This window comes from Sciurus vulgaris (assembly GCF_902686455.1).
Source record: "Sciurus vulgaris genome assembly, chromosome: 2".
Classification (NCBI taxonomy): Eukaryota; Metazoa; Chordata; class Mammalia; order Rodentia; family Sciuridae; genus Sciurus; species Sciurus vulgaris.
Genome location: NC_136462.1, coordinates 90,218,109 through 90,234,887, shown reverse-complemented (window position 1 = coordinate 90,234,887; position 16,779 = coordinate 90,218,109). Strand labels below are relative to the sequence as shown.

The 16,779-nt window shown below is 44.5% G+C and overlaps 1 protein-coding gene across 1 annotated transcript in view; it reads left to right on the top strand.

The window, feature by feature from the left end:
• The first annotated feature begins 891 nt into the window (after positions 1–891).
• Positions 892–16,779, top strand: part of RMDN3 (regulator of microtubule dynamics 3) — an 18,108-nt gene continuing 2,220 nt past the window's right edge. Inside the window, exons 1-8 of the mRNA XM_079129021.1 lie at positions 892–1,043; positions 1,412–1,605; positions 3,307–3,499; positions 3,889–4,032; positions 9,403–9,691; positions 10,500–10,602; positions 14,461–14,521; positions 16,682–16,757. Of these exons, the coding sequence (XP_078985147.1) occupies positions 1,419–1,605; positions 3,307–3,499; positions 3,889–4,032; positions 9,403–9,691; positions 10,500–10,602; positions 14,461–14,521; positions 16,682–16,757 (1,053 nt within the window). The 5' untranslated portion in view covers positions 892–1,043; positions 1,412–1,418. The remainder of the gene's footprint in view (positions 1,044–1,411; positions 1,606–3,306; positions 3,500–3,888; positions 4,033–9,402; positions 9,692–10,499; positions 10,603–14,460; positions 14,522–16,681; positions 16,758–16,779) is intronic.

Below are 16,779 nucleotides of genomic sequence, written 5' to 3'. Positions count from 1 at the left end.
GAATGTCATGTGAACCAATTCATAGGTCAACTCAAATATCAGCCTCACCCAAATATTTAAAAACATTATCATCAGCCGGGTGCTGTAGTGCACACCTGTAATTCAGTTGGGGAGGCAGGAGGCCAGCCTCAGCAACTTAGAATTTGTTCCAAAAATAAAAAAAATATAAAGGGCTGGGGATGTGGCTTTGAGATAAAGCGCCCAGTACCCCAAACCAAACAACAATTATAATCAGATAAAGGAATTTAAAAGATTCTATCCATTCTGAAAGTGGAAAAGTTTATAATCTTGTCCCCATTAATGTGAGAACGATTTATTAGTGCTGTATATGCATCTATCTTTTGAGTTTTGTTTTTATGTTTTGACGGTAAGAGTGGTTTGCTGGGGCTTCGTGTGTGCTAAGAAAGAGCAACACTACTGAGCCAGTTCTATGGTGTTAATTTAAGCGTTAGCAGGCAGAAGCCTGCGCCAGGGACTCGGGGACCTCTCACCGATAACCAGCAATCTACCTATTCTAATTTGATCTGCCAATGGCGATATTGTCTGGGGTTTAGTAAATGGTCTGACTAGGAAGTCTTTAAACTATTAAGCCTACATGAGAAGTCTGAGCTAAGAAACCATAAAGAAAAACTGGGGAGTGGCGTTTCCCAGGTAGAGAAGGGAGTCTTTGCAGGCAGAAGCTAAAGTAGAAAGCGTGAGATATGTTGAGCACATATCGGGAGCAGCAGATGAACTGATGTGATTGGTGGGAAATGGAATCCCAGATGGCCAGACCGTGGGGTTCTGGCAAGAGGTCTGGCTCTAGAAGACTTCCAGTTTTCTAGCCTTCTCTTCTCTGGGGTCTTGGCTCTCCGCGCCCGCTCTCTGGTGACTCCGCCCCTCTGATGACCCCTGGACCCGCCATCGGGAGGCGGAGCTGGGTAGGGTCATCGCTCGGCGCCTGTCTGCGGTGGGCTGAGCTGGTGGCGCAGTTTAATTGACGTCACGGTCATTGACAGCGTGAGGCCTCGGCGGCTGCTGCTGCCATGGTGGCTGGAGCCTGGGTAAGGGTCTGAGTTAATGCCTGCCAGGCGAGAGCGGCTCAGGGGACTTGAGGAGGCTAGGGCAACGAGTTTGTCATCTGCATTGTGTGGGCCGAGAGGGGGGGTTTAAGACTCAGAAGCCAGATTCTGACCAGGGTCGGGGGCGTGTTGGAAGGAGGGCTACGTCCAGGCTGGGTGAGGGGTGCGACAGTCAGGGCCAGGAAGCTGGGGGAACCTTGGGTCGGGTTGGTGTGAGGGTAGTCTGCAGCCTAGAGTGTGGGCAAAGGGATATCTGCCGGGTTCGGCCTTGCGGTGGGTGACCCAGGCTCACGAATCTCTTCCTCTCCGCCCGCCCGCCCGCTCGCTCCCGTGTCTTACGCGGGCTGCAGGTGCAGCATGTCTAGACTGGGGGCCCTGGGTGGCGCCCGCGCGGGGCTGGCGCTGTTGCTTGGCTCCGCCGCCGGCCTTGGATTCCTGTGCATCCTTTACAGGCAGCGATGGAAACGGACTCAGCGCCATGGCGGGAGCCAGAGCCTGCCCAACTCCCTGGACCACGTTCAGACTTCAGAGCCTGGACGCCAGGGTAAGGAGCCTGAAACGGAGGTCCACCTGTTGAGTGATAGGCCTAGGGCACGAACTGCCTTTGGCAGAACCTGTGGGACAGGCAGCGGAGGAGGTTGCTTGAGGGTTTAATTTTTTAGAGAAAACTTATTGAAAACAAGGCATCTTCATTTTGTGTACTCATTCCTCTATAATTCCAGGAAAGTATATTGCGAAAAGGTCTTTTGCGAAAGCCTTTCCTTTTTTCCTTTTATTTCTGGCTACGCTCCGGCTGTATGTATTAAAGACACTTACTAAGTGTTGGGTGAGGTGTGGTAATAAGAGTCCAAAAGAAGGCAAAAGGAATAACCTTGTGGAAGTTAAAAGTCTTTAGGTTCATATATTAAATTACATATTAGAATATGAAGGAACTTGGAGACTAATCCAAGCTTTTTAGTCGTCTTATGAAGAAATAGGGATCCAGAGAGATTGTGTAACTCTCCAATGGTTGTCTGAGTGTAAGTGGCAAGGTTGGGCCTAGTCACCTGGTTCTACCTTACTATTGCTGGGAGCACACTCATGCAACTGAAACTGAATATGGCTGGAAGCCAGCAGCTGAAATGGGTTATGCATTCAATTTTGAAAAACTTCCACTTTCACTTGTGGGCTGGTTTAAACCACTCCTCCTATTTTGTGTGGAGGATCATTTAGATCCTCTCACCCCCTGTTAATTGGAAAAGAATGTTTTCTCTGACGCACAAGATCTGATGATTTAGAAAGCTGTTTTGAAGAGTCTTTCAAGAGTTACCACCTTGCTGCGCACAGTGGCTCATGTGTGTAATCCCAGCAGCTTGGGAGGCTGAGGCAGGAGAAGCCAGCCTTGGCAACTTAGGGAGGCCCTGACTTGATACAAAAAGAACTGGGGGAAGTGGCTGGTGGTTAGGCATCCCTGGCTTCAATCCCCAGTACCAAAAAGAAAAAAAGAATTACTACCTTATATTGCAACTGTTTGTCAGCGTTTGTTAACACAGTGCTAATGTGGTATGCTGGGTGCATTTGTCTTCCCTTTGGTTTTTCTTGTGTTTTGTTAATTTGTAGTTTCTTAGTAGTCTGTTTTACTACTGAGGCTGGGAAAGTGACCACAATCCCAGAGATGTTTCTTGCTTTACTTCTTGAACCCTGGGTAGTATGTATTAATAATTTGGCCTACATTGTTACTAGATTTCCTTGAAGAAGGGATTTCTGCTTTCCTATTCTGTGGGTTCTGCCTTCCTCATTTCTTTCCTGTTTAGTCCAGTTGAGTGGCTCTTCGCTGACTAGCATTTCACTGTTGGAATTCACCCAACCCTCAAGTCAGGGTTCGGTAGGTGGGGCTTGCTATAGCATTTTTCTGATTTGGATGGGTTTTTTCCAGTGTAACCTTTCTTGGTAACTGACCCCTCTTTCTCTTTATCTTTGCAAGCATTTCACATTATTTGTTGTGCACAGCTTTGTTGAAGGATTCTGGTATGGAAGGTGCTTGGAGTACAGGGCACTTGTTTGTAGAGACTTGGAACTTAATTTTTTTCTGGATAGTTATTTGGGACTTGTTACCAACAATTAGCCTTGAATGTTTCTATCTGGGCCTCAGATCTTCTCTGTATATTGAACTCCACTGAGAAGCAAGTGTTTCAGAATTCTAAGCATGAGACCTTTCCCCAGACATACTTGGCTGTGTGTCTGTCTCCTGTCCCTCTTCCTTCAGCGATACTGTTGCGAGCTGTCCCAGGTGAAGCTGGAGATGCTGCGGTGTTGCCCAGCATTCCACAGGAAGGGCAGGAGAAGGTGCTGGACCGCCTGGACTTTGTGCTGACCAGTCTTGTGGCATTACGGCGGGAGGTGGAAGAGTTGAGGAGCAGCCTTCAGGGGCTTGCTGGGGAGATTGTTGGGGAGGTCCGGTGAGTAATGCAGCCTCCTTTCCTGCTTTGCCTCTCACCCTTCAACTTTTCCCTGCCCCTAAAAATTTTTTCAGCTACAGTGTTCTGACTTTTGCTGGCCATCTCTAAGAAAGAGCCAGTTCTATAGTTTCTAACCTAATTTGAGAGGAAGCTGTGCATTAGGTTTCTTATCTTGCACAAGCTTGTTGCTTCTGGCTCCTCATGATCCGTTGTAGCAGCTGACACTGTTCTGTCCAGCCTACTCTGCCATGCAGGCTGCTGCCTTTCTTGCTCTTTGGAGAGTGGATACCCAGGATTTTCTCTGCTCTTGACCCTTTAATGAGGAGGAGTGAGGGAAACGAGGCTGTATTGGGCCTAATGGTCCCTCTGAAATGGGGCCTGCCTTCTAGATCCCACATGGAGGAGCATCAGAGAGTGGTTCGGCGACGGAGGTTCCCGTTTGCCCGGGAGAGGAGTGACTCTACTGGTTCCAGCTCTGTCTACTTCACAGCCTCCTCTGGAGCTGCATTCACAGATGCTGAGAGCGAAGGAGGGTGAGTCGTCTTTCCTGGAGGCAGTTGTGGCTGCAACCACGTTGTGTTTTGTAAAAGTATTATTTATCAAAGGAAAATTCAAGCCAAGCCACTCTAAATTTTTGGAACAAGGTAAGGGTATGAATAAATGAAACAGAACTATTGAAACAAATATCCCATCAAGTTTGTCATTTCAAAAAATGGAAATTTTAATAGTGGTTATAGTTTGCATTTGTTACTTTCTCTGAGTCAATTTATTTTTTACAGTTATATTTTTTATTAATTTAGGACATTTTTCTGTGTTATCACAAGAATTTTTTAACCATTGTTTCCTGACTTTGTTCCTTTCCTTGAGTAGTTGAGTAGGGTGTGCACAGGTCTCTAAGCACAAAGTATGCATCCTTTCCTTGGGAGTTATTCTCTTCTCACAGGGGAGCCTTGTCCATACTCCTTTTCCTCTTTACAGTGGGGAGGTAACTGTCCTAACTTCTCAGGTCTGACCATAGGCTTTGCTATGAAGAGGGATAGTAGGCAGGAGTCAGCCTCCTCCAAACTTGGTCAGGTTAAGGGCTTTTTAATTTTAAACCACTAACACCATTTTGAAATGGTCCCAAAGACAATCTGACACTGTTGGTGGTAGGAAGCATCTGTCCCTGTCTGCTGCTAGCTCCAGTTGTCCTAGTGGTAGCCTGCATGAAGTCTGGAAGCCAGTTTCTCTGTGGCCTCTGCCAACCTTTCTTCCTCAAGGAAAAAATTGGTACAGAGAACAGCTAAGGGTATGCCAGGTCAGAATGACTGAATCAGCTTTAAACATGCACATGGGAACTAGAAGTTAAAAGTGTTGGACTGGGGATATAGCACACACAAAGCCCTGGGTTCACTCTGGATGATCTTTGTAGATTCTCTTGAGCTAAAACACCTGAACACACTGGCTACCATTTGTTCTCTTTTCCTTTGACAGAAACTATGCTATACACCACAGAGGAATTTCCTCACTACTCACACTAGTCCTATGACAGATGTCCTGCTTTTCTGTTCCTCAGATATAGAACTGAGGCTTATCAAGGTTTCACACCCAGTCCAGGGTTGTATAACTACTGAGTGCAGACTTAGCCTTTGTGATGCTGACCTATTCTCCTGACAACTGGGTTCATCTACAGGGATGTAGGGGTTTTTAATCTAATGAATGGCTGGGTTATTAGGGCACACAAGGGCTATCATGGGAAGACGAGTGGGATGTGGACATTGGGAGTTTTTCCTATTGACTAAATTGCCATTGTTCATTTGCCCACTTCTAGCCAGGAAAGCTGGAAGCACAGTGGTAGTTCTGCATAACTTACTCAAGTAACTTCAGCCTTGTTTAGTTGTTTGGGCTATTTTTTCCTGCCTTTCCCTTTTCTTTTGTGATGCTGGAGATCAAACCTCATTTATGCTAGGCAAGTCCTCCTCCATTGAGCTATATGTGCACCCCATTTGATTTTCTAAGAAAATTAAGAATAGTTCTTCTTTTTCCATATCACTGCCATTGGTCAAAATGCTGGATTTGATCACTGCTCATGTGCCTCCTGAAACAAGTGAAATCTTTAAATTTTTTGGTGCTGGAGATTGAATCCAGACCTCATGTATGCTTCACCCAGCTGTACCCCCAGCTGGAACAGTTGAAGTCTTGATGTATAGCTCTAATCCTTCATTCATCATGACTATTGCCTGGGTTGTCTGATCCCTATTTTCTGTATTCTCAAGAGCTAGCAGAAGTGGTTGGTTTCTATTCAATTTACCTAATAGCTCTGGGCTGAGAGATACTTCCAAAGGCTGTTAGAGGAGGGAGCAAAAATGAAATGAATATTTGACATATCCAAAGGGCAAAGAGAGAGAAGGATGAAGTAATTGATAGTGGGCACTGAGACCTAATGAGTATCTCTCTGCAACCCAAGGGAGTAGGTCATGTGGATGGGTAATTGATGTTTAAACTTTGTAAGAGGAAAGAATGGGAGGAGAGGTCAAAGCTCTGTCATAGCTCTGTCCAAAATCAGGATGTGGAACTCTAGGTCCTTAATGATTAAAAAAAAAAAAAAAAAAAAAATACAAACTTCTGGGGTCAGTGTGAGTCCCAGAGTGGTTAACCAGGGAAGCTTGTGGGTACATAAGTGCTTGGGGTGCTTACTGGAGCTTCCAAGGTAACTAGGCACAAGTCAGGGCTACCAGCCACCAAAGGCATGGGTGGCTTTCTTAATTAGAGCTCCGGCAGGCTCAGCCCCATGGCCAGTCCTGTGAAGGCCAGTGATGGTGCAAGACTCTGTGGCTTAGCTGACTGCTATCTGGAGCAGTGGCCATGATAAGTAATTCTTTTTGTCATGGAAGGTGCCATGTAAGTCAAGAGGGGATATTCTGGGAAAAGTCCACAAACTGACATGGCTTTGGGCACATGGGGCTTGGGAAGGAGAGAACTCTGAGGAGTGAAAGGATGAGATTTGATGGGCTACTCTGTTACAATGAAAGCTGTTTTTTCTTCCAAATAAATCAAATAACAACTTTGAGCTTCCAGGAGACAGATTGGCAGAGGCATAATCACCGTGCAGGTTTATGTGCTTGTTTTCAGAGCATTGTACAGTTTGAGTTCCCTCCCTGGCAGAATCCAACTTGCCTTAAAACATCAGCTTCTATAGCCAGGCTTTCCAGGTATTCCAGCCAAGCAGGTTGCTGGCAACCTCACCTTCACCCTCACTTCTCCTTGAGCATTTATCACATCGTTTATTTTGGGTCTTATCTTTTCTCCCTCTCAGGGTCAGGGTTCATGCCTAGTCATCTCTGAATGCCCAGGCTCAGCTCCTTTAATGGGGCTTAGGAGTTGAAGGAAACTTAATTGCCAGGAGGGGACATATGTGTAACTCAGTCCTTATTTCTGACTGGTGGGCTCTCCTTAAGGAATAAAGAAGGGTGGCTTGGTCTTCTGCCCACTGTGAAAGCAATGTGTCCAAAGGGCCTTTTCAAAGTCCTGCTTGTCCCTATCAGCTCAAGCCTGAAGATATGTTAAAGAAAAGGACCAACCCTTCTCCCATAAGGGCTAGATTGGTAGTGCAGCAGGTGTAAGGCGAGGGAATGGTGCAATGTACTATCCCTGCATGTGATAAATCTCAGGCCCTGGAAACCCGTGGGCTGATTCTAGGCAGTGGGGCTTCAGATTGGTGAGGCTGAGCTTAAAGTGGGGTAAGGCACAAAGTCCTCCCGATGCCAGCCTTGCTGGAGCCTCCCTGCCTCACAGGGCTATACCAGCTGTCACTCTTGTGGTGACAAAGCCCCTCCTGACCTCTGCTTCTTCTCGACTGTGTGAGCTCTGCCTTTAGGTCTCAGGGATAGCAGCACTGCGGCCCCTTTCTTATAGTTCAGCTTTAGCAGAGTAAGACAGTGTTCCCTCCCTGGGTGTGCTGCAGGATAAGAGACTCCTATTTTGAACTCAGGTGACTGAGGCAGCCCTCAGTCTAGCCCAGAATATGGTCTCCCCATCTCTAGACTTAAGCTCTCACTCCAGATAAACCACTGCTCATTTGTCTTTGTCTCTAGCTAGGCAAAGTAGACTCTGGTTTGATTTTCTCATCCAAGGCAAGTTATTGTCCAAGTGTTAGAGCTTAGCTGAGAGTTTCTCTAGGTTGCCCCTCTCTGGTCTCATCACTGCCCAGGTTGGTTGTGAAATTGGATATCACTTTTCCTTGTCCTTTTAATTTCTAAAGGTTTTACTGCAAATTGCAAGGGAAAGATACTTGTATAATCTCTTGAAAAGCAAGATGAGGTTAGGAAGATTTAAAATATAAGTTCTCATAGTGAATGTTTCTAGGGTCTTTTTGCAGATAGACTGGAAGCTCCTCTATAAAGAGGCGATTTGCATGCTTAGATCAGCACACCGGGTATGTTTGCTCACTTGGTACCTTCTGGAGCCTGCCTGCCCTCTTTCTCTGGCTTTCTAGAGGAGGAAGACTAATTTGCATACTAATTTAGCCTGACTTTAGGCTATTTTGTATTTACTTTGTCTCCCTCATCTCTCCTCCTTCAGTTGTTTTGCACCAATCAGAAAGAGCCTATCCTTATCTTTCACTCCAGGAAGTAGGAAGGTTTACCTGAAACGGACATTTAAGATCTTTCCTGTGCTTCAGTACAGAACCTGTTTTACCTTCACTCAGACGTAAGGGCTCTCATGTCTTCTTCTGGCTCCTGGAAGTCCTGCCTTCTCCCCAGTCTAGTTCATGTCTGACTTAATTGGAAAACACCCTAATCAGCTGCTGATGGGGACAGATCCAAGAGAAACTTGGCTGCTTCTTCAATGGTTGGGCTCCCTAGGGTGTAGTTGGCATTATCTCTCCTGCTTTCAGGTGCAAAGTGGCCTCTACCACTCAACTATTCCCCCAGATTCCCAAGAGTTTCCTCTGTTGTTACTGAGGTTTGGTTGTTGACTTGGGTTCAATCCCCAGTATAGTGTGGAAGGGGAAAAAAATAAGGATATGAAACTGCCTGTTGCCTCAGAAGCTGGCACTCACCCATGTTGGTTCTGGCAGGTGCCTTTGACTGATAAAACAGACAATTAACAAATCCTGAGTCTGGTGATCAGTCCACCTCAGGAGATCAGTTCCACCTGTATCTTTAAGGTATATGTGTGAGTGTGTGTGCACTTCCCCTCTCCAATGCTGGGATCAAACCCAGGGCCTCACAAGGCAAGGTAGGCAAGTGTTTACCACTGAGCCACACCCCAGTTTGCTTCTTATTTTAAAACATTTTTTATTTATTAAAAAACAAAACAAGAAAACAAAAAAACAAACTGGCTATTCCAGAGGCTGAGGCAGGACTGCAAGTTTGAGGCCAGCCTTGGCATCTTAGCAAGACCCTACCTAGAAATAAAAAGGGCTGTAGCTGGGTTGTAGAGCATTCCTGGATTCAATATTGCACGTGTACACACACAATTGCATGTTCACACACACACACACAAGTATGTGTATGTGTGCGTTTACTGAAGCATCTTTAAAAGATAGAAATGACCTTTTGTTACCCTATGCGAAGAGATTTACTGGCAGCATTTTTCACATACTTTTCCAGTTTTCCCCTTTTTGTTTTCTGGTAAATTTGGTGGTCCTCAAAAAACATTCTTATATTGGCACTGACCAGCACAGGGCCCTCACTTGTATGAATACTCTAACCCTCCTTGATGATTTTTTTATTCCATAGTTCCCATGGGAAGCTTTTTCTTGAAGACTGTTTTCTACCCTTAAGGGGTAGGCATGATTCTTATTTGGTACCTTGTATAACAATGCCACAGAGTCCCTCTTTGTGGATGAAGGATAGACCCTAGAGTCTTGAACAGAATAATCCGTTGAGTTGACCCTGTTACGTATGTTTCTCTGCTAGTTATACAACAGCCAATGCCGAGTCTGACTATGAGAGAGAGACTGACAAGGAGAGTGAGGATGAAGGGGAAGATGAAGTGAGCTGTGAAACTGTAAAGATGGGAAGAAAGGATTCTCTGGACCTGGAGGTGGAAGCAGCTTTGGGTCCAGCATCTGGTGTCCTAGAGACTGAAGGCTCCTTGGATTTTGAGGATGTGCTGCCTCTCTTGCGGCAGGCTGATGAGTTACACCAGGGCAGTGAGCAGAACAAGCGTGAGGGCTTCCAGCTGCTGCTCAACAACAAGCTCGTGGTAAGGCTCCAACTGCTTGTCTGCTTCCCCTCTCCTCCCTCCCTTATCTCTCGACTCCTAGAGAATGAAGGAAGGCCCATATGGTGACTGAACCTGCTAGACAACATGGGAAGGAACATGGGGATGAGATGGCTGGTTCTGCATCTACTCCTAGGTTGCATGTCATCTTTCAAGAACGCCCAGCCAGGGTACTATCTGCCCTAGAACTTCCCTCCTGCTGAGGAAGAGAAGTAAAGTTCTCTGCCTCTCGAACTGCAAAATGAGCTCTTCCTTTCTCTGTAGGGGGAAATGTGGAAAGGACTGGAATTGGTCCCTCTCCTTTTATTTTCCTTGAAGTAGAACTCAATCTGTCCGTTCTAACTTGAACTTTCTATCACAAGTAACAATTGTGTAGATCACTCGATCACAATTCCTGAGGCTCACTGACAAAATCTATGCTTTCTCAGGCATAAATGTTACCCTTGCCCAAGTTAGAATTTTCCCTTTTCACACTTTTTTTTTTAATCAGCAAGACTTCTTGCTGTGTTTCACTGTATCTTCTTGGAGTTGACCTTTCCCCCAACAGTATTAGGCCAGAATGCCCTCACCCTGTGATTATGCAAGGTATCAGCTAGAGATGCGTCATCAGTTAACTGAACCTGGGAGGTCATGGGGTGGGAATACTGCACAGGAGTTGGCCTCATGTCAGTGGTTGTAACACACAAGCTTTGAAAATCAAACCGAGGATGTTGGGGGAGGGGGTACAAGGCCAGGTCCTCCATTTTCTATGGCTATGGGAAATGGGGCCTCATTTTCATTTGTTTTACAGTATGGAAGCCGACAGGACTTTCTCTGGCGCCTGGCCCGGGCCTACAGTGACATGTGTGAGCTTACTGAGGAGGTGAATGAGAAGAAGTCATATGCCCTAAATGGTAGGTGCTGACAGGTTCCTGGTCGGAAAGTGACTGATTGTGTAGGTACAAGTGGTTCATCTACCTGGAAATCACCAAGATGCTGGCTATGAGGAGTTGTGGCTTACTCACTCACTAAGGAACAGACTCAGGTTCTCAAGGACTCTAATTTTTTTTTTTTTTTTTAATATATAGCAGTTTACTTATCTGAATGTCATGGTGATTGACACAGGAGCACATGATTTTAGGGATAGTTTTATCATATTGGCATTATTCTTTGTTCTTCCTCTTTAACCATAAGAGGGACAAAGCCTTTCTTTTCCTTTATGATACTGGGGATTGAACCCAGGGGTGCCTACCACTGAGCTATATCCCTAGCCCTTTGTAGTTTTGGGGACAGGGTCTTGCTAAGTCTTGAACTTGTGATCTTCCTGCCTCAGCCTCTTGAGTTGCTGGGATAATATGTGTGTGCCACCATGCCTGGCAAAGCCGCCTCTCCTTGCCGGAGGGTTTTGGTTGCTGTTTAGGAATCTGGTTTCAGTTATACTGTGTGGCAGGTGTTCTGAGACTATGATGAGTATATATGGTGAATACTTAAGAAGCAGTTTGGAAGTTTACTGCTAGTGTAGAAGTCCCTGATATTCATCTAGCAAATCTGTTGGCTAAGTACTCTTAGGTCAGGGTAGGGTACATCTGACCTGTGCCAGACTCAGGGATTAGCCTTGTCTGTCATGAGGGTGGAATCCTAAGACTTTAAACAAGACTGATGTGAGCCAGGCATGGCAATACATGCCTATAATCCCAGCTACTTGGGAGGCTGAGGCAGGAGGATCACAAGTTTAAAGTCAATCTAAGCAACTTAACAAGACCCTGTCTCAAAATAGAGTGTTGAGGAGGCCAGACCTGGTGGCCTGTAATCCCAGAGATGTGGAAGGCTGGGGCAGGAGAGGAGGACTTTGAGTTTAAAGCCAGCCTCAACAACTTAGTGAGGCTCTAAGCAATTTAGCAAGCAAGGCCCTAAATAAAATATAATAAAGGGCTGGGGATGTGGCTTTGTGGTTAAGCACACCTGGGTTCAATCCCCAGTACAAAAAAAAAAGTGTTGAGGATAAAGCTCAGTGGTAGAGCACTTGCCTAATGTGTATAAGGCCCAGGGCTCAATCTCTAGTACTGCAAAAACAAAAATGAAACAGGCTGAGGGTGTAACTCCATGGTAGCATGCTCCTGGGTTCAATCCCCAATACTGCCCCTTTCCCCCAGCAAAAATGACTGATGTGTCTTACCTTGCCGCATAGTCTATGTCAGGTATCATAAATGGGCTTACAGGTATATGATCCATTAATTATATAAGGTGACTGACTAATGTGGATTTGTCATCTTTCCCACTTAAGACAACCCTACAAATATTATCGAATCTTTGAAAATGTGAATCTGACAATACTTCAGGGTCAGCATCCTAAACATTAGTAGAATTCTATTGATGGAGGAAGACTTACTGAGTTGATACAGACTCTCAAAGGTCCCAGGAAATTTTAAGGAAAGGTGCTTTTACTCTTTGGTCTTTTTCTTCAAAAGCTTCTGTCCCTCCTAAATTTCAAGGTGAGGATTCTTATCAGCTTTTGGGCTGATTTTTGAGCTCTTGGTATTAACAAACTTTTTTTTTTTCCCCTCTGATCATTTCTCACCCCAACCCATTCCCAAATAGGACTTTTTGCCACTATGAAAAGTCTGAATTTTAGATTCTTGGGACTGGTGGTTCATATCCATCAGCTCATTCATCTTTAGCACGTGTGTCATCCTCCATATCTTTTCCAGAGCTGCAGCCTTCTCCATGAAGTACCATGAATTTTCTCAACTTGTACTTCTTTAGCATTTTTAAAAAACTTTTCTAACAGGATATCATGAAAAGGATAGATTGGAAAGTCTTTCTATATCCTTTCCAATGCTGTCTAAAATCAACTTATTGACCTTATCTTTCAAGTCATTTGTACCTCTAGGGTTATGGTTTCTATCTTCCAGATTTGGTAGACCTGTTGGTGCTGAGCATAAGAGGTCTTCCAAATCTAATAATCACATTTTAAAGTAAAACCAACAGAACAGACAAAGAAATAACAATTTTTTTTTTTTTTTTTTTTAAAGTACTGGGGATTGAAACCGGGTCCTTGTGGATGCTAGGCAAGTACTCACTGAGCACATACCCGGCCCTACTGATGGTATTCTTGACATCACCATGAGCTTCAATAATGGCCTGCCATTTTTGGCTGTGAAACATTGTCATGGGATCCATGCCCTAGAAGTTAGGCAGTTTATGTCTGAATGTTCACAGAAATTAGTTTGAATTTTCTGTACAATTTAACCATTTTGTAGATCAGCAAGGCTCACTTTAAACATACAACCCTTGGGGTTATTGGTTGCAATTTTGATTCCTTAATCTTTGTAACCACTTTTGGGGGGATGGGCCTTGGGAATTGAATATAGGGATGCTCTACCACTGAGCTACATCCCCAGTCCTTTTTAATTTCTTGAGACAGGGCCTACTAAGTTGCCAATGCTAGCCTTGAATTCACACTCCTTCTGAATAGCCATTATTTCTTATATTGAACATAGTAGGTACTTTCATATCATCTATTTTTCTTAGAAAATGGTTTAACTCTCTTCTTTCTCCCTTTTTGCTCCATTTTGTATGCTTCCTGTGTTTGCCAACTGCCATTATGTTTTTCAGAGAGCCAAAGGGCAAACTGTTTTTACTTTTTACTTTTTTAGTTGTTGATAACCTGTATTTTATTTATTGACTGATTTATATGCGGTGCTGAGAATCAAACCCAGTGCTTCACACATGCTAGGCAAGCACTCTACCACTGAGCCATAACCCCAGCCTGCAAATCATTTCTTAAAATATAGTATATAATGTAGTATGTAACTACATTATAATGAAATTATAATTTATAACCTCTAAATTATGACTTCCAACTCCTTTTAATGTACCTGTGTTGATGTCATTGAAATACTGGCAGTACTGAAAATTTGGGATTTAATAGGTCCCAAGATGTTCTATCTCTAGATGCTAGACCATAAGGAAATTATTCTGTAGTTCTCAGGCTATGGTTTGTCCATCCCACTGTCTGGCTTGGTAAGAATTGGCTGTCACATATTCACTATTATTTTCCTAGTAACATAGTGCTTTGAAGGAGGCAGAGAGAAAAGGTAATGTCCCTCACTGGTGGGGTTACATTGCCCTTCTGTTTGGAAAGGGAGAGGTAGAGACCTTTATAGCACAGTTGCCTTAAAAATTACTAAAATATGATCAAACAGTATAGATTAGCCAACCCACAACCTCAATATATTACTTTTATTCCATTTTGATCAAAGGAGAAGTCCCATTTTGCAATGTCTAATGTATGGATGTAATGATCCTAATCTGGTGGTCTATAGATTCCATCTTGATACTTTAGGGGACCCTGATCAGGAGCTTTCGTGTGTTTGGGTTTTGATGTCTTTGTTAGTCTTTGTGCCTAGAAAATTTGGTAAAACTTCAAGAGTTGTGGCTTTGGTGGAGTGCTTCCCTAGCATACAGAAAGCCTTGGGTTCAGTCCCCAGCACTGGGGCAGGGGGTATAATAAACATTTTTGGATCATGGATCCTTTTGAGAATTTTATCAAATTTTATACAATTGCTACTGACGACAGAGATGGGTCACATCTCCAAGGTGAAGAGGAATCATCCTTGAGAACCTGTATGCAACCTTTTCACAAACTATTTCCAAATAAGTCCAAGTTGTATAGGGATTAGTAAGAACTAAGGCACTCATTTTCCCCAGTCTTTCCTGTGGGAGTGTATATGGGAGTCCATGTTAACTCTAGATTTAACTTTCTCTTTCAGGAAAGGAAGAAGCAGAGGCTGCTCTGGAGAAGGGGGATGAGAGTGCTGAATGTCACCAGTGGTAATAACACCCTGCAGGGTTCTGGCAAGAGCCAGCAAGAGCCACAACAGTCCTTTCTTTTCTCTGCCCTGGCCAGAGGAACCAGGAGGGGGAGCTCTACTCTGCATTTCTACATGCCTCACCCTATCCCTGCCAGGGACCACAGGTTTTCTTTGGGAGATGCTTTGGGGCTGAGGCAAGTAGGGAGAGCAAGCTTTTTTTTTCCTGCTGTGGTTAGGAGAAATGGGTATCTTCCTAAGAGCGATCCTAGCATAAAACTTGTGGGTTCTTGGCTCCTTAGGGAGACTGGGGCAATTTGCTGCTGTCTTGTCCTGAACAAACTCTTCTTTCCTCTGGCTGTGATCCCTGGCTGGTGGTAGACCTTGGCTTCTTTGCATGAGAAAAACTAAAGCAAAGCCAGGAAGATTGAGAGGCCAATTATTAGCTTACTGGGCTGGGGATGTCACTTAGTGGTAGAGTGCTTGCCTAGGCCCCAAGTGTGATCGCTGGCACCACAAAATAAAAGCCCCAAATGGCCCTTTCTGTGGTCTTTGTGAGGTAAAATTCCACCAACTTACTAGTCAAATCTACCCATGTCCAAAGTCCTGATTCTAGCATCTGTGTTTTAGTGAAAAATTCTTTTCCCTCTCTCACTACCCTGTTGCTTCTAAGTCTCTGCCTTCAGATTGTGAGCTGAGAGGCTGTTTCTCTCTGTTGATGAAACTTTCTCTGCGAGGGTTCTTGGAGGCTGGGTAACTGTTTCCAGGGTGTCATTGCTTCCCTGGTCTAGGCTCCCAAGGATGAAAACTGGCTCTGAGGAACAGCTGCTTTGATTAAATATGGAAATGAGCCTCTGGAAGTATCTGATACAGATAACCCCAGGTATTTAGTAAATACATGAGAGAGCAATTTGGGCCTGGTTAGGCACTCAACAAATGTCAATTTTGCTTCTAGGAACAGTGCTGGGGGGATAAGGTAGAAAGCCCACCCCTGTCCCCCACTTTTGTAGTACTAGGGATTAAACTGAGGGGTGTCCTACCACTGAGCTACAGGTACAGCCCTTTTAATTCTGAGAAAGGGTCTGACATTGCTGAGATTGCCCTTCAACTTTTGGTCTTTCTACTTCAGGCTTCTGAGTAGCTGGGACTATGGGTGTGCACCATATGCCAAGCTTGGCCTTATTTTTTCTTGCAAGTGCTGGGCTTCAAATATAGGGCACTGAGCATGCTAGGCAAGTGCTCTACCACTGAGCTACATCTCCAGCCCTCATGTTTATTTTGCAGACTGTGAAAGCTGCTGTCTTTTTAGGGAAGAGCTAAAATAGGTCTTTCTTCTTTGCTTCTGTTGGTTCCCAAGTTAACATGAGATTCCTACGTATCCCATCCCAATTGGCCATACTGAGAACATAGTTTCCCAAATTCTGATGATATATCTGTATACTTCAAAGGCTAAGATCTTCCTTTAGTGTTTGCTTAGAAGACAATTAACAATGCAACTCACTCAAGTCATTTAGTTTGCTGCTGACTTATGGGTACTTCTCTACTTTTTTGTTTGCAGTACTGGGGATGGAACTCAGGGTCTTGCACATGCTAGGCAAGTGCTCTAGCACTAGTACACCCCCAGTCCTCTGCTTTTCAAGTTTTTATGATTAGCTATACTACACTGTACTATATGAGGAAGAAATTTTAGAGATCTGTACCAAGACCTTGCTTAAATATATTCTTTACTTTTGGTATTGGGGATTGAACCCAGTGGTGCTCTACCATTGAGCTACGTCCCCAACATTTTTTTGAGAATGTCTTGCTAAGTTACTGAGGCTGTACTTGAACTTGCAATCCTCCTGCCTCAGCCTTCTGAATCACTAGGATTACATGCATGTGAACATCACTACCAGCTTGCCTAAATATTCTTAAATGTGAAGATATTTATTGTGATGGGCCAAATTTTTTAATGCCTATAAACACTCAGGAGAATTTTAAGCCTACCACTGTGTTTATGAAATACTATCCAGAACTGCAGGTCTTTGAAGAGAGGGAATTAAGAAATGAAAATCACATTTTCAGCTGTATTTGAGCATGGAGGGATAGGGGATAATAGAACTAGGCTGTGAGTGGGTCTCTGTTCCTTGCAGTGGTAGTACCCAGTCCTTGTCCTTGAGCTTGCTGCTGCTTCCCCCCTTAGGTATGCAGTGCTTTGTGGTCAGCTGGCTGAGCATGAGGGCATCCAGAGGCGTATCCAGAGTGGCTTTAGTTTCAAGGTGAGGATGAGCTTCTCCTTCC